Source organism: Dendrobates tinctorius, unplaced genomic scaffold, assembly GCF_039654945.1.
Source record: "Dendrobates tinctorius isolate UK_male_01 unplaced genomic scaffold, ASM3965494v1 ptg000001l, whole genome shotgun sequence".
NCBI lineage: Eukaryota > Metazoa > Chordata > Amphibia > Anura > Dendrobatidae > Dendrobates > Dendrobates tinctorius.
In genome coordinates, this window is record NW_027361669.1 from 18803937 (window position 1) to 18821634 (window position 17698).

The 17698-nt window shown below is 41.8% G+C and overlaps 1 protein-coding gene across 3 annotated transcripts in view; it reads right to left on the minus strand.

Annotated features, from left to right (window-relative positions):
- The window catches only part of P4HA2 (prolyl 4-hydroxylase subunit alpha 2), a 146074-nt gene that overhangs the window by 16417 nt on the left and 111959 nt on the right, over window positions 1-17698 (minus strand). Inside the window, exons 12-14 of one of the 3 annotated variants that reach the window (XM_073569882.1) lie at window positions 13667-13726; window positions 13532-13597; window positions 1188-1256 (exon numbers count right to left, since the gene is read on the minus strand). In XM_073569882.1, the coding sequence (XP_073425983.1) occupies window positions 1188-1256; window positions 13532-13597; window positions 13667-13726 (195 nt within the window). The remainder of the gene's footprint in view (window positions 1-1187; window positions 1257-13531; window positions 13598-13666; window positions 13727-17698) is intronic. The other 2 variants (XM_073569928.1, XM_073570004.1) reach the window with 2 other exon arrangements.

Sequence of the window (17698 nt, forward strand, 5' to 3'; positions counted from 1 at the left end):
GAGCCGGTACATTGGCCCGAGGCATTTGTAATTAACCCATTTTGGTATTTGTTTTATATTTTTTTTAGTTTTGAAATCCGTAAATTCAAAACTTACAGAAGACAATGGAAAAACGAGTCACATAAAACAATCAAAGAACGAATGGCGATGTACACGTACAATTACAAAGCCAAAGTAACATCTTATATATAAAGCCCTATCATGTTCTTAAAGTAAGCGTGCCATTTAAAAATAACGCTAACCTGGGCTTAATATGCAGGTTAATAACATGTTGAACCTGCCCAGCGCTGGAAATTAGAACGTCACTGCTGGGAGGAAATTAACTTTATTCCTCCAGGCAGAATTTGGGTTTCAGTCACAGGAATGGCACCAGCACAGCATCAGTCACCAGTCTGTTCATAGTAGTGGCTGTAACCACGTCCCCCGGCACTGACTGACAGCTGGTCCTAATGATGAGTGATGAGCTGCTCTCTATACACTGAGCGGTGACTGAAGACACCACCTATACTCACCTCTTTTCCATTTCAGTGATGTGGACATTGTCTTTTCCAGGGCTTTTGCGACTTTGTTGTGTCATGTGATACCTGCTGCCAATCAACAGCTGCTTCACACGTTCTCTCCCATTCTGTGGATGGTAGACAAATCTGGAAGTAGTGAAAGTTGAGGCTCCTCCGACTTCCTACAGATGTTGGATTTGTCCAAAGGAGGAGAGAATGAGGAGAATGAGGCGGCCGCTGATTGGCCATGGAAGAGGCAGTGCAGACATCACTGGAATGGCACTGGCACTGGAGACTAGTATAGATATTATTTTACTTGGGGAAAACAGTGATTGAAAAGGGATTGAGTAGTGGACAACCCTTTTTAATTTGTCTTTGTCTCCATTTATATACCAATGAAGTCTTTTTCTCTTTTTTTAGATGTGTAGTTCCTTTTTGCATGAACTCTTCTTGCATTTTGAAGCTTTTCAAGAGACCATGGCTACTTTGTAATTTTACAAGCAACATAAAAAGTTGCAAATTGTGCTGCAAAATCTGTCACATATCAAATTGTCCTACTATCTAGAGCGGATTATACCACAAAATGGCATAAAATGTTTTGTTGATTTTCTTTAGGCTTGTATAACTGAGCGCTAAAAATCACTTTATATTATTAATTTTTACTAATATGCTTTGGCGTTTATAACTTACCTTCCTGGGGTAGATTGCTGCACCAAAATCGGGAAACACAGTTGCACCCCCCGACTGAACATCGCTCATCTATGAAAAGTCATGTGAAAGTTAAATTAAAAATGCAGAACTTCTAGAACCAAACTATATGTCATATGACCTCAACCACATGCAGTGATCAAAAGATTTTGACATCTTCAGCCTGCTTATTACGTTGACGAGGTGCTACAGATTTTCACACCAATTACATACGAATAAAGTGGAATTTGCAGTAAATCTTTACCACAACCTGCATGGATCACACCTGCAATTTGCTAATGGTCTGGATTTACTTTCACTAATTTCTGCAAATTTAATCTAAAATTAGTCTGTAGATTTGCAAATTAAAACTCAAATTTAAAAAAACAAGAATTCAATAATTTACATAAAACCAATGTGCACATTGCCACAACAATGTATTTGATGTTTTGTAAATGATTGAGAAAAACAGTATTGAAACTTGAGCTTCCAGACAAGAGTACAGTCAGCCACATACATAGGGAAATGTGATATTTATTAACAATGACAGAAGCAGATTAAAAAAAAAATGCTCCTTTCTATCTATTAAAAGTCTATCGAAGCCAAATGGACGAGCGTTTCAACAACTGTGCCTTCTTTTGGTGAAGAAGGCGGCACAACTCCCGAAACGCACACTTTCTACTGGACACATTCAACAAAAGACTAAATTGATACCAATGGTGAAAATTGGTGAACAATAAAGCAGGAGCAGAATAATATAAAAAAAAAATACTAAGTAGCAGTGGCTAAAAGTGATATTTAGCAGAAAATCATTGACGGAGCTCCAGTCATTACTGCTGGCAGACTTATTTTTCCCCCATACCCATTATTCTCCTCAAAGAACTATGTAATCATAGGCATTTGGCTTTGATGCTTAGGTGGGTGACATGGCTTTGAGCATGAGTTGAAGAGAGGTTAGTGTGGATAGTCAATCTTAAAAATAAGGGACACCTTCTCATGTGTTATGAAAGTATGCCTGAAGGAGTGGTAACTGCGTTTTAGCCTTCGCCATTAGGCATCACTACAATTTTGGGTGTCTGTGTATGAGGACAGCAGGTGCAGACAAGAGAGACCAAGGTTATGAACCAGTTCAAGAGCGTAGCTACTAGAGATGAGTTGAGTATACGGTGCTAGCGAAAAGGAGCCAGTGGTCCCATAAGTATAAGTTCAATATAGAATCACAGCACACGTAGGCAGTTCAAGAGCGGTCCATCTACCCACCTTTTTTGTTTACCAGACAAAATTTAGGGATTTTGCGCACATGTGGTTTAAAGAGCTATTAAAATATTCTCACTCAGATATTCAAGCTATTTTTGAATCTTTCTTTGGTGGTACATGGGGCTTTTATTTTTGTCACTGTCATATTCACTCTTTTTTGTGGTATTGGGCAATATTGGTAGAAAAAAATAAGCTGTCTGTAGTTCCTTTTATTGTATATTGCATTTCATGCCCCCATAAGGTCATAAAAGACCTATTCGGAAGATTGAAATATTTTTAATTTTCATCTTATTTCCCTTGTAGCTGGTGGCTGGTGTATTAACCCCAGTTACAAGGCAAATGTAGTCTGCTGACTGCATAGCAAAGCTGTCTGGGTCTCCTATGTCCCAGAAGCTCCTGTTCCCTCCTTATACACAGTGATTACATGACTGCTGTAAATGGAGAAAGAAAGGCCATCAGCGCTTCCTATCACTGTGTACACAGCGCTTTTTATCACAATGTATACAGCAATGGAGAAGGCACAGACAGTAATAAACTGTCTGTGCCTGACAGCTGGATCCCCACGTCTGCAGCTACACGATCGAATTTAGCTGTACGGTGAAATTCCAGATCATCAAAGCAGAGTATGAGCAAGATCGCCCGGACATTTACAGTCTATGGGCAGGCGGGAAGCAGTAAAAAGGAGTCTGTCAGCACAGAATGACTATTGAAAACAAGTACAGGTGCTTAGTGCACCCCTGGCGTGGTCAAACATTTAGGCTAAGTGCACACATGGATTACAGCATGGGACAGAACGACCGACAGGTAAGGGATATTATTGTTTTTTAATTTTGTTTTGTAACATGAGACGAGATCTTCAATAGAATGGGCGTTAGGTAAGTGTAACTATGTTTTTTTTATTTCAAATAAAGGACTTTATTCTTGCTATGTGTTTATTTACAATATAACTATAGGATTAGGAATGGATAGGTGTCTTAAAAACGCCTCTCCATTACTAAGCCATGGGCTTAATGTCACTGGACAATACAAAGGTGATTTCAACCTCACAAATATGAACCCCACTTGCCACCACAGGGCAAGTGGGAAGAGCCGGGCAACGCACCAGAATTGGCATATCTAATAGATGCATCTTTTCTGGGCAGTTGAGGGCCACTATTTTTAGGCTGGGGGGCCAATATTCATGACTCCTTACCAGCCTGAGAATACCAGCCCCTAGTTATCTGCTTTAACTTGCCTGGTTATAAAAAATGGGGTAACCCCCATGATTTTTAAAAAAAATTATTTACAGAATTTAAAGTTACGGCGTGGAAACCCCTCTATTTTTGATAACCAGCCTTGCTGAAGCTGACAGCTAAGGGTTGCAGCCTACAGCCGTCAGTTTTGCCTGTCTGGTTACCAAAAATACAGGGGAACCCACACAGTTCTCTTTTTATTTATTTAGAGTGCAGGCGACGGCTGATGAATACTCCCATCAGCCGCCGCCTGCTCTTGCTGTTATTAGAGGCAGCACGCGTTGATTGAATGAAGCAGTAGTCCCATCACCCGATGCCAGTGACCGTAGCTAAACTTTTTACCTCCGATCACAGATCTCGCTGGCGCGACTATCTGATGGGTGGTAATGATTTTACTGCCGATCAGAGGCAGTGTTTGCCGCACTGTCATACACCTGACAGCGTGGCAGACACCGGATGTTTGGGGCCCCTCATTCAAGGGAATGGGGTCCTGGTGCTGTTCTGGTACCAAAACTTTTTGTTTTAACTATTCGGACAAACCCGAACATCCAGGGGTCTGCCCATCTCTACAGTTGATTCATTGAACAAGCTCAAGGAGATGGAGTGGCAGTTTTGCTATAAAAATATATTATTACACGCTATTGGTATTAGTCCTAAACGTTGATCCAGGAAATTAGTTTGACTGCCCTATATTGAGTTAGAAAGTAACTGATCCTCTAATATGGGACAATCAATTAGCATCTGCCCCATGGAACATTATCCTTTCTCTGGATAAACATGTTAAGACTTTGTGCTAAGTCTATGGACTTGTGTATTTGCATCATTAAAAGTACAACACTGTACAAAAGTACAATACTGTAGTATTCGTGTGCATCATGGTCTTATTATTTTTTAGTGGAAGAGCTTAATCTTAAGATCTGGGAACTCAAACGGCTAAAGAGTACCTTTCACCAAATTCTTCTACATAAAACCTGATCTTAGGCTAGGTTCACATTAACATTGGGTACGCATGGACATGTGTTGTATGCGGATGCATCCGCATGCGGCGATTTGACGTGTGCGGCCACCGCACAGAAACGCAAAGTTTACAAGGAGTCACTGCTTTAAAGTAAAAAAGGCACAAATGGAAAGATGAATTAGGTGGAAAGAAAAAGGGTCAAAACATAAAAAAGGCGCAAATGCAATAATTAGTTGGGCCCTTCAAAAGTATTCTGTAAAGGAGCAAAGTATTGAGACACCATTAAAGTTAGCACTTTAAGAAGGGGTTCCTGCTGATAGTCCTATTTTTTGAAACCTGAAAAGTCAAAATCACTTTATAGAAAATATCTTAAGGTGTTAAAAAATGTTTCACTAAATGAACTGTAAGACCTGGAACACCACAAGTTCTTGTCTCTTGAATGTTGCGGACCTGCAGTAGTAAATACACCACACTGATAAATGCTGAGAAAAAATGTTTCTAATCCTGCATAACACTAAAAATTAAAATGCCGTGGATAACACAAAATTAAAGGATGGCTGTATAGATCCTTGGAATAACATGAACTCTGTCCCCTCTCTCGCTCTTTACTATTTTAGTCAAAAGGGAAATCAATCAGAAATCATCAAAATGAGTTCAAGAGGTTGACTCGTTTGGGGGTGTCAGCATCGGGGGAAGCTGTATACATTTTTATTTGGCACACACAGAAGGGGGGGACAATATTTTTTGTAGACACATACCACTCTGGTTAACAGAATGTTAACATAAATTAGGGGGCCATTTTCTTTCATGTTTATTTGCCCCGAACAGTTGGATCATCATGTTTATCCTCAATATTACATAATAGACAAGTAGACAAAAAATATCTTTTAACAAGCATAGTACTATATAGTTAGCAGCTAGCAATACTTATTTGCATCTGCAGTAGGGGCTGCATATATTCTACCAACTCTGATCAGATGGAAACACCAACTAAAAAGGGGTGATTTCTTTCTAGGAAGCTATTCATTTCTCAAATTGCTGTATGGAAAATCCACTTTCTTAAAGAATTGTAGATAAACACGTCTGTACTGCTCTGCCCGTGTTACATCTCATGTGCAGGTTTCCTGTGTATTTGTGGCTAACCCATTTTTATTCATGTAGTAAACATTTAACCAACATTTCCTGACTAGCAACATGTTTTTCCATCAAACAGCACAGCCTGTAAGAGTAAGACAGGTACTTAATATTGGCCGATGGTGGATCTGAATGTTCGGGTACACAATATAGAAAGGTGTTACAAAGTGCTACAAGAGGATACAAAGTTACAACTAAAATAAAAGAACTATGAGGCTGCTAAACATGATGCTTGTGTTACTTCTCGGGAGAAGTCATTTTGTACAGACAGGTCAAAAGTAAGGATGGACAATTTAAAGGGTTTTTTATAACCCAATATTTGATATTCATTTGAAACCATATAAAGATGATGTAACAGTGACTTTGCAAAATTATATTACCCGATGAGCATTTCACCATTTTCCAAAAGCTACTTCCAGAGTCTGACATCTATTGGGATTTAGTTTTGCTGCATATTTTTGAGGAGTTTCTTATGAAATCTCAATGTGACCTGGATCCAGGATTAGACTTAAAGGAACTGCCCATGAACAAAGTGCACGTTAATCAATAGATCTTGGAATAAAAATATGTTTCAAAATTGATCGCGTTAATAAGAAATATTTCTGTGCTGAGATAATCTTATCTTACTGTCTGACCGTATGGTGACATGGACTGCAAATACCACAGCTACGGTCAGGAGATGAAGCAAAAAGAGAGAACAGACAGGACAGCACGGGTTTGCAGCAGCTGTTAGTTTTAAAGAAAACATTTCCCTGCCTGTTTAAAAACTTGTATACCTCACAGAACGAATCAGCTGTGATCCCGTGCTGTCCTGTCTGTATACTCTCTTGCTTCCTCCCCTGCCCAGGAGCTGTGGTATATCTGACCATGCTCCTGCACGGTCAGACACAGCCATCACAACACAGTACATAACAGAGGAACATTTATGAGATTATCTCAGCATAGGAAAAAAACATTTTTAAAACAAATCCAATTGTGGAACCTATTTTTAATCTAAGATCTAGTAATCAAAATGTATTTTGTTTGCAGAAAAGCCCTTTAAGGTGTGCCTGTAGAGATCAAACATCCAGAGTGTATGCTGGCCAGCTCTGTGAGGGATAGAACCACTTTCAGGATTTCTTGTTCTTCCTTACCCTAGTTCTTAATTACATTTGCTGCATGTATGGGGTTATTGTCCGGCTGCAGAATAAATACAGTGCATAAGGAGGCTATATGGGGGCTTATACTGTATATTTATTAGGGCTATGTGGGAGCTCATGTGGTATTATAGGGGGTTTCAGCATTATTCTGCTCAATATTAAGCAATACTATTAATATAAAATAATAATTTGGAAAATTAAAATTTCCTACCCTATACTTATTACGTGTTTCAGACCCTTTCTGTCCCTTCTCCGACAAGGGGGCATGGCTTTGTCGAAAGTGGGTGTGCATTTCGCAAACCAATTTTGGTGGAAATTTCTTTGACAATATAAGCTAGGTACAATAATGATATTGGAGCGTTGGTGACCTAATGTGAGGATGGCAGGTAGTTTAGTATTCCTTGGAAGCATTCCCTTTGTGATTGTACGTTCTTGAGTTTGCAAATTGCTTCACATTACCCCATGAACAAATGTGACTCAATGAAAACTACATGCATGTGTGGCGCCCCTGAGGCTCAGTCGCCACAGAGGTACTGCACCTTCTCCTAAGGTGTGGTGCCCAACCATCCAGGTAAGGTGGGAACTCCTGACCACGCACCAACACTCGCACCCCACACAATAGAGTAGTTCAGCAAAACCACATCGCGGCTCCTTGCTTAGAGAGAGGCAGAGCACCTTTGGTGGTTCCCTGTTCGGAACACTAAACGTGCTGGGAGGTGGGTGGAGTTGATGATACATAAAAGAGTGGGAAGGTTTAGGATTACAGGTCAGTCAGTAGGAGAGTCTGACATGGAGTCAGTGAGGAAGGAAGCCACTCGGAGAGGAGTGGAGATCCCTGGAAGAGGGATGGAGGAAGGAATGCTGCAGCAGGCCTGAGTGACCCGGGTCTGCTGGCACGGGAAAGGACAGAAGGAAAAAGACGTTGAACTGAAACCTGAGCTTCCATAAGAGAGAAAGACAAGTACGGAACATAGGAGAAAAGGGAACACAGAGGACGTGGGTTAGGAGAGAACCCTGCCTAGAAGTTCTAAGCGCAAGGCCGGGGCCCGGTCCCCGAAGTTGTATGGACACTAATGGTTCTGCAGCAGACACCGGTTGAGTAGTAGGCTGTAAATGCACTACTCCCATCTAAGACTTGGGGGCATAAGAGCAACACGGATAGAGAGCCGGGACTCAGGAGTAAGGAGTCCCCGAAGCAGGCTACAGCTGTCTGCCGTACAAGTAGAGAACATCTGATAGGTGGAACTCCAGTGTAACTCACTACTAGGAGATCTTCACACTTAACCCCTTCACTACCAAGGGTGGTTTGCACGTTAACTCCCGGGCCAATTTTTACAATTCTGACCACTGTACCTATATGAGATCATAACTCTGGAACGCTTCCATGGATCCCGGTGATTCTGACAATGTTTTCTCGTGACATATTGTACTTCATGTTAGTGGTAAAATTGCATTCAAATAACTTGCGTTTATTTGTGAAAAAAACAGAAATTTGGCGAAAATTTTGAAAATTTCGCAATTTTCCAACTTTGAATTTTTATGCCCTTAAATCACAGCGATATGGCACACAAAAAACTTAATACATAACATTTCCCACATGTTTACTTTACATCAGCACAATTTTGGAACCAAAATTTTTTTTTGTTAGGAAGTTATAAGGGTTAAAAATTGACCAGCGATTTCTCATTTTTGCAACACCATTTTATTTTTAGGGACCACATCACATTTGAAGCCACTTTGAGGGGTCTATATGATAGAAAATACCCAAAAGTGACACCATTCTACAAACTGCACCCCTTAAGGTGCTTAAAACCACATTCAAGAAGTTTATTAACCCTTTAGGTGCGTCACAGGAATTTTTTGAATATTAAAAAAAAATGAACATTTAACTTTTTTTCACAAAAAAATACTTCAGGTTCAATTTTCTTTATTTTACCAAGGGTAACAGGAGAAATTGGACTGCAAAAGTTATTGTGCAATTTGTCCTGAGTACGCTGATACCTGATATGTGGGGGGAACCACTGTTTCGGCGCATGGCAGAGCTCAGAATGGAAGGAGCGCCGTTTGACTTTTTCAATGCAAAATTGGCTGGAATTCAGATCGGGCGCCATGTCGCGTTTGGAGAGCCCCTGATGTACCTAAACAGTGGAAACCCCCCCAAATGACCCCATTTTGGAAACTAGACCCCCCCAGGGAACTTATCTAGATATGTGGTGAGAACTTTGAACCCACAAGGGCTTTACAGAAGTTTATAACGTACAGTGGTACAATTAAAAAATCATTTTTTCCACAAAAATTATCTTTTCACCCCCAATTTTTATTTTTCCAAGGGTAACAGGACCCTAAAAGTTATTGTGCAATTTGTCCTGAGTACGCTGATACCCCATATGTGGGTGTAAATGACTATTTGGGCGCATAGCAGAGCTCGGAAGGGAAGCAGCGCCATTTGACGTTTTTGGCTAGAATTGAGATCGGACACCATGTCGCGATTGGAAAACCCCTGATGTACCAAAACAGTGGAAACCCCCCACAAATGACACCATTTTGGAATCTAGACCCCCCAAGGAACTTATCTAGATGTGTGGTGAGAACTTTGAACCCCCAAGGGCTTCACAGAAGTTTATAACATACAATCATATTTTTTCCACAAAAATGATCTTTTCACTCTCAATTCTTATTTTTCCAAAAGTAACAGGACCCTAAAAGATATTGTGCAATTTATCCTGAGTGTGCTGATAACCCACATGTGGGGGGTAAACCACTATTTGGGCGCATGGCAGAGCTTGGAAGGGAAGCAGCGCCATTTGACGTTTTTGGCTGGAATTGAGATCGGACACCATGTCGCGTTAGGAAAGCCCCTGATGTACCAAAACAGTAGAAACCCCCCACAAATGACACCATTTTGGAAACTAGACCCCCCAAGGAACTTATCTAGATGTGTGGTGAGCACTTTGAACCCCCGAGTGCTTCACTGAAGTTTATAATGTCCGGGCGTGAAAATAAAAAAAAATCGTATTTTTTCCACAAACATCATCTTTTAGTCCCCATTTTTTTTATTTTCCCAAGGGTAACAGGAGAAATTGGACCCCAAAAGTTGTTGTCCAATTTGTCCTGAGTACGCTGACACCCCATATGTGGGAGAAAACTACTGTATGGGGACACGTCGGGGCTCGGAAGGGAAGTAGTGACGTTCTGGAATGCAGACTTTGATGGAATGGTCTGCGGGTGTCATGTTGCCTTTGGAGAGCCCCTAATGTACCTAAACAGTGGAAACCCCCAAAAATGACCCCATTTTGGAAACTAGACCCCCTGAGGAACTTATCTAGATGTGTGGTGAGCACGTTGAACCCCCAAGGGCTTCACTGAAGTTTATAATGCCCAGGCATGAAAATAAAAAAATCGTATTTTTTCCACAAACATGATCAATTAGTCTCCAATTTTTTGATTTTCCCAAGGGTAACAGGAGAAATTGGACCCCAAAAGTTGTCCAATTTGTCCTGAGTACGCTGATACCCCATATGTGGGAGAAAACTACTGTATGGGCACACGTCGGGGCTCGGAAGGGAAGTAGTGACGTTTTGGAATGCAGACTTTGATGGCATGGTCTGCGGGTGTCATGTTGCTTTTGGAGAGCCCCTGATGTACCTAAACTATTGAAACTCCCCACAAGTGACCCCATTTTGGAAACTAGACCCCCCACGGAACTTATCTAGATGTGTGGAGAGCACTTTGAACCCCCAAGTGCTTCACAGAGGTTTATAACGCCTGGGCGTGAAAATAAAAAAAACATTTTTTTCCGCAAAATTATATTTTTGCCCCCAATTTTTTATTTTCCTAAGGGTAACAGAAGAAATTAGACCCCAAAAGTTGTTTTGTAATTTGTCCTGAGTAGGCTGATACCCTACATGTGGGGGTAAAACACTGTTTGGGCGCATGGCAGAGCTTGGAAGGGAAGGAGCAGAATTTGACTTTTTCAACGCAGAATTGGCTGGAATTGAGATCAGACGCCATGTTGCCTTTGGAGAGCACCTGATGTGCCCAAACAGTGGAAACCCCCCAATTATAACTCCAACCCTAACCCCAACACACCCCTAACCCTAATCTGAGCCCTAGCCCTAACCCTAGCCCTAACCCTAGCCCTAACCCTACCCTAACGGGAAAATGGAAATAAATACATTTTCTTTTAGTTTTATTTTTCCCTAACTAAGGGGGTGATAACGGGGGGTTTGATTTACTATTTATGGCGGTTTTTATGTTTGGCGGCTGTCGCACGCTAAAAGACGCTTTTTATTGTAAAAATAGTTTTTGCATCACCACATATTGTGAGCTATAATTTTTCCGTATTTTGACCCACCGAGTCATGTGAGGTCTTATTTTTTGCGGGACGAGTTGACGTTTTTATTGGTACCATTTTCGGGCACGTGACATGTTTTGATCGCTTTTTATTCCGATTTTTGGGATGCAGAATGAACAAAAACCAGCGTTTCATGAATTTCTTTTGGGGGGTGCGTTTACACCGTTCCGCGTGCGGTAAAATTGATAAAGCGGTTTTATTCTCCGGGTCGGTACGGTTACAGCGATATCTCATTTAGGTCGTTTTTTTATGTTTTGTCGGTTTTTTGCAATGAAAACAATTTTATATAAAAAATAATTATTTTTGTATCGCTTTATTCTGCGAGCTATAACTTTTTTATTTTTTTGCGGATGACGCTGTATGGTGGCTCGTTTTTTGCGGGACAAGATGACGTTTTCAGCGGTACCATGGATATTTATATGCGTCTTTTTGATCGCGCATTATTGCACTTTTTGTTCGGTGGTATGATAATAAATCATTATTTTTTGCTTCGGTTTTTATTTTTATTTTTTAAGGGGTTCGCTAAAGGGGTTAACTAATGGGACAGTTTTATAGGGCGGGTCGTAACGGACGCGGCGATACTTAATATGTGTACTTTTATTGTTTTTGTTTTTTTTTTATTTTGAAAAAATGGATTTATTGGGGAATATTTTTTTTTTTTACTAATTTATTTAGCGATTTTTTTTTTTAATTATTTTTAACACTTTTTTTTTTTTTTTACTTTATTACCTTGTCCCAGGTGGGACATCACTGTCCTGTGACAGATCGCTGATCTGTCACATCACAGATCACTGTGACAGATCAGTGATCTGTCACAGGCACTGCTGCAGACTTCCTCATGCCTGCGCTTTGCAGGCAGTGAGGTAGTCAGCTCCCTGCAGGCCCCCCGTCGCCATCTTGGATCCGGGGGCCTGTAGGCAAAGAGCCCCCCGCAGCAGCGCTGCACATTGCGCTGCCGTGGGGGGCTCAGGGAAGCACGGAGGGAGCCCCCTCCCTGCCGATGCTTCCCTTTATCCCCCGGTACACCGCGATCGCGTTTGATCGCGGTGTACAAGGGTTAACGTGTCGGGGGCGGTCCGTGACCGCCCCTGACAGATTGTGCCGGGTGTCAGCTGTGATAATCAGCTGACACCCAGCCGCGATCACCACGTGGGCGCCGCTGTTCGCTGGGACGTAATATTCCGTCCATGGTAGTTAGGTCCAGGGTCACATGGACGGAATATTACGTGCATTGTAGGTAAGGGGTTAAAGGCGCTATAGAGGAGACGTTCAGAAAAGGCACATAAGTTAGCGGAGTGTTGGAAGGGAGCGTCCTATCTTGCCTGGAGGTTGACTGAGTCCCTGACCCGGAGGACACGGCACAGAAGCGGGCACTACAGACTGTGAGTAAAGCTTTGGAACTACATGACCTGGTGTGTACTCCATTCCTTCCTGCGTCCGCCTGCTTGGCACTGCTGCATCCCCTGCGCCGGACACTACACCATCTAAGTGTCACTTCACCTATTCAGCCCTGGGACAACAGCCCTGCCTGTGGAGGGCTATAACATCACCGCTGCACCACACCATCTGTCCCAGAGGATCTGTCTGCAGCGTTGGCCTAACATCTCACTTGCCGAACACCACAGGTGGCGTCACGAACTATTCCATTAACTACATTCCACCATAAGCATTCCCCGCCATTATCTGGGCGCCCAGGGCCACGGACCAGGTCACCGCTGCTGTGACACACCACCCGCTGACACCGGCCCAGTACAGAGTACCCCCACAGCCCTGGGGGGCGACTCACATGCAGTTATAAAGACCAGACATCTTACTAGTTTTCACCACTGTTTGTACAGATTTTTTAGCTATCCAGAAAAGCAACCTAGTGAATAAGGCTGAACAGAAAGTGCCACACATGATTTAGGAATAAAAGATGATATTTTTCAGAAAACCACACCCCTTTCACAGAGTAAATTACTCCAAGATGATCATTTACTCTGAGGAAAAACATAAAATGCCAGGTCCTAGAAAAAAAAATTATTAGGAATACATGTATTTCTTAAAATATATATGTCAGGAGATTCAGATTATGGCAGCATGAGCGAGTTACACATACTGCAATTTATAACCACGCCTCTGAAAAAAACAGAAGTGCGAGCGAATGGTATGATATTAGGCCATTGTGCTATATGAATACTACCTCTGTTTCTTGCAGCCATACTATTATACTCTCCTATATTCCCGCTTTGTGGTGTACAACCTTCCAGCTTTATTGGAGCTACCATACTTACGTAGTTCAGGAAGGTAGCCACACGATTGCCCGTCCCTAAACGCTTGAATACATCAGGTTCCTCTTTCTATAAAATTAAACGTGAGAATAAAATGCAGACCTGAAGGGGTCGCAGGACAAGTAACATGGTACTTACATAGTTAAGATATGTTGCAAGCCTATTTCCATCCGATTTGAGATTGGAGTCAAAGGGACGCTGCAACAGATAATAACTTTAACCCAAAATCAGGAAAAAATAATCAAAATCGTTTGTTTTAAAGTATTGAACACAAAATACAATTGTACTTTGCGTAAAAGTCCAGCCAAAAAATAGATTGTCTAGTGAGGGCACTTGATATCAAATTTGTGAGATTACACGTCTTAAAGGAGAAGATGAACAGCGAAAATATGCAAACCATGGCAATGTGCCTAGCTCCATACAGTTATACAGAAATGTGTTTGCTTAAGTTCTACAGCAAGTACAACACTAAACCAGTCAGTATTTTTGGTCAGCATTTCATCTGCATTTGCAAGTCAAAACCAGGAATAGATCCAGGTGTTTTCCCAGGGAATCAGCATTTTGGCTTACAGTGATGAGAAATACTGACCAACATGTGGACATGTAAATAAGGCCGTAAAGGAACTTCTGGGACCTAAATGTAGATGGCCTACCCACTAGCTAACATGCGCCACATGCCCTTCATTGGGTCTACAAGCAAAGCAACAAATCCCAAGGGCTGAGACTGAGGCCTCCTTCACAAGTCCTTGTTTCCTGTACGTGCTATGCACATGTCCGTGTCTACACATTGACAGTGTGTCCATGCAAAACACACAAGCATTTTTTTCCTGCAGCAGGGATGACAAGGGTCAACACAAGTCTATGGGTCCGTGAAAAACCACGTACAGCACACAGACGACATCTGTGTGCCACCCGTGAGCTGTCCGTGTTTAACACTGCAAAGTATAGGCTTGTAGGTCTATATGGCAGATGATATGCATAGTGGATTATTGAAGGGGACCTGACAGCTGATGCATGCTGCCCTAATCACGGGCATCATGTATCATACACTAGCTGCATAATTTCAGCCATGTATGTTTAATAGTGCTGAGCGAAGATACTCAGATAAGGTGTTATCCAAGTATGCTCGGGTGTTATCGGAGTATCTTCAGCGTGCTCAGATAATATGTTCGAGTCCCCGCAGATGCATGATTCGCAGCTGCTAAATAGCCGCAACACATGCAAGGATTGCCCATTTGTTAGGCAGTCCCTGCATGCATTCAGGCTGTCTTACAGCCGCAAAACATGCAGCCACAGGTACTCGAACATATTATTCAAGCATGCCAAAGATACTCAGATAACACGTTATCCGAGCACGTTCAGCCATCACTAATGTATAACTCCAACTAGAAAAAATATAAAGTGCTGGTTACCTTTCAATGGCTAACTGAAAAGATGCCAACAAATAATAAGCTTTCAAGGTTACTCAGGTCTGTTCATCAGACAGTATAAATCTGAAGAGTCATATTTATGCACAACAGGACATAGGAATAATGCAATAGCCATTTCAAGTGATGTGGAGTATAACTACCAGTACGGTAAGGGGAGAAACCTTAGTTGAGTGTGTCAAAGGTTGTCATAAGTTTGTACTCCCAAAATTTTCTGCCTCTTTGAAATTACCTTTTCATACCAGTAATTTCATTTCCATGATGCTGTGATCAGGGATACAAAAATGTTTGGCCACAGGTAGATCTAGTCTTTTTTCCTTTATTGTGTGGCGATGAGAATTCATCCTTGTTCTCAGTTTTTGCTCTGTCTCCCCTCACATAAAGCCCCCTAGTTGGACATTTTGTACATATAATTAAGTACTCCACATTAGATGTGATGCAGCTGAAAGAACCTGGGATCTTGTAGCCCTGATGTGAGTTGGGGATCTTTTTCTTGTCCGTGGTCATTATAAATTGACAGGCTTTACATTTTTTTCTGGTTGCAAGGAAAGGTTCCTGCAGCTGTTGGGGAGGACAGGGAGCTTCTGACTGATGCTTCTTAGATTTAGGGGCTGCCTAAAACACAGAAGTGGGGCATCTGGAAGTGTTGATTGTAATCAGGCATCTTTTTGTAGTAAAGGTAGTTTCTGTGCAGCTCCACAACAGCTATGCACAACAGGACATAGGAATAATGCAATAGCCATTTCAAGTGATGTGGACTATAACTACCAGTACGGGAAGGGGAGAAACCTTAGTTGAGTGTGTCAAAGGTTGTCATAAGTTTGTACTCCCAAAATTTTCTGCCTCTTTGAAATTACCTTTTCATACCAGTAATTTCATTTCCATGATGCTGTGATCAGGGATACAAAAATGTTTGGCCACAGGTAGATCTAGTCTTTTTTCCTTTATTGTGTGGTGGTGTTGAATTCATCCTTGTTCTAAGTTTTTGCCCTGTATCCCCCAAATACAGACCCACAGTTGGACATTTGGTACATATAATTAAATACCGTATTTTTCAGACCATAAGAGGCACTTTTTTCCTCCAAAAATGTGGAGAGGAAATTGGTGGGTGCGTCTTATAGTTCGGATGTACTGACTCTGGCTGTGGTGGGGAGGTGGGGGAGCGGCAGTGGCAGGGACGTCGTGCGCTGACTGCAAGCCGAAGGGCAACTGCCGGAATACTCACTGCACTGCATGCTGGGACTGTATGCATGGAGAGCAGTGAGTATTCATTGCTCTTTAATAGCGAGCACAGTGTCAGCTGGAACCTTCCTGCAGCTGCCGGCGGTCACCTGTGCTGCTACTAAAGAGAATGAATATTCATGGCATTCCACTCCCATGGGCGTGAAAAATACAGTACACTACATTAGATGTGATGCATCAGAAAGTACCTAGGAACTTGTAGTCCTGATTTGAGTTGGGGATCTTTATCTTGTCCGTGGGCATTATAAAATGGAATAAAACTGATTATAGTGTTCATGGAACATCATTAGATGCTATCAGCTAATGACGTTCCATGAACACTTTAATCAATTTCATTCCAGCATCAACTTAACACTCAACTCCTCTGGTACGGAAATTAACTTTTTGGACACCATCAGAGCTATAGAACAACGAAATAGAGATGTCCCTGTACCAGAAGCCAATTGACGGTACAATGGGACAGTTTTCATCCAAAATACAAACTCTATTGTCTACAGCCAAGCCATCAGACACATACGGATATGTTCTAACCCTATGGATAGAGAGGAACACATTGGTGGCCTCAGAAAACCCTCTTTGAATCAGGGCTACCATCCAAGAACAATTGAATACCAGATTGCAAGAGGCAACAGAATATCAAGGAATCGTCTCCTACGTACATTACAAAACTACACAAGAAAAGCAATTGAGTGTTTCTAGTAGTCACCTACAATCCAATTCTGGAGGTGCTAAGTGGAGCTGCTCAGAAACTACCTTTACTACAAAAAGATGCCTGATTACAATCAACACTTCCAGATGCCCCACTTCTGTGTTTTAGGCAGCCCCTAAATCTAAGAAGCATCAGTCAAAAGCTCCCTGTCCTCCCCAACAGCTGCAGGAACCTTTCCTTGCAACCAGAAAAAAATGTAAAGCCTGTCAATTTATAATGACCATGGACAAGAAAAAGATCCCCAACTCACATCAGGGCTACAAGATCCCAGGTTCTTTCAGCTGCATCACATCTAATGTGGAGTACTTAATTATATGTACAAAATGTCCAACTAGGGGGCTTTATGTGAGGGGAGACAGAGCAAAAACTGAGAACAAGGATGAATTCTCATCGCCACACAATAAGAGAAAAAAGAGTGGATCTACCTCTGGGCAAACATTTTTGTGTCACTGATCACAGCACCATGGACATGAAATTACTTGTATTAAAAGGTAACTTCAAATCTCAGAGACAGAAGAGTCTGGGAGTATAAACTTATGACAACATTTGACACACTCAATGCAGGAATGAATGTGTCGCATGGATTTATGTCTTTCTACATCAACTAAAGGATGTGCTTATCAGACCTTGTGGGGGCATCACAACCATGGACCAGACCTCAATCACAGGAAAGCAAAATTTTCAGAATCCTCATCTATGAACTGTTACAATATTTACAGCCACAACTGTTTCGCCCTCTCCCTTAATGATAGCTGTTTCACGTCACTTGTCTTATCTATTGCATTATTCCCA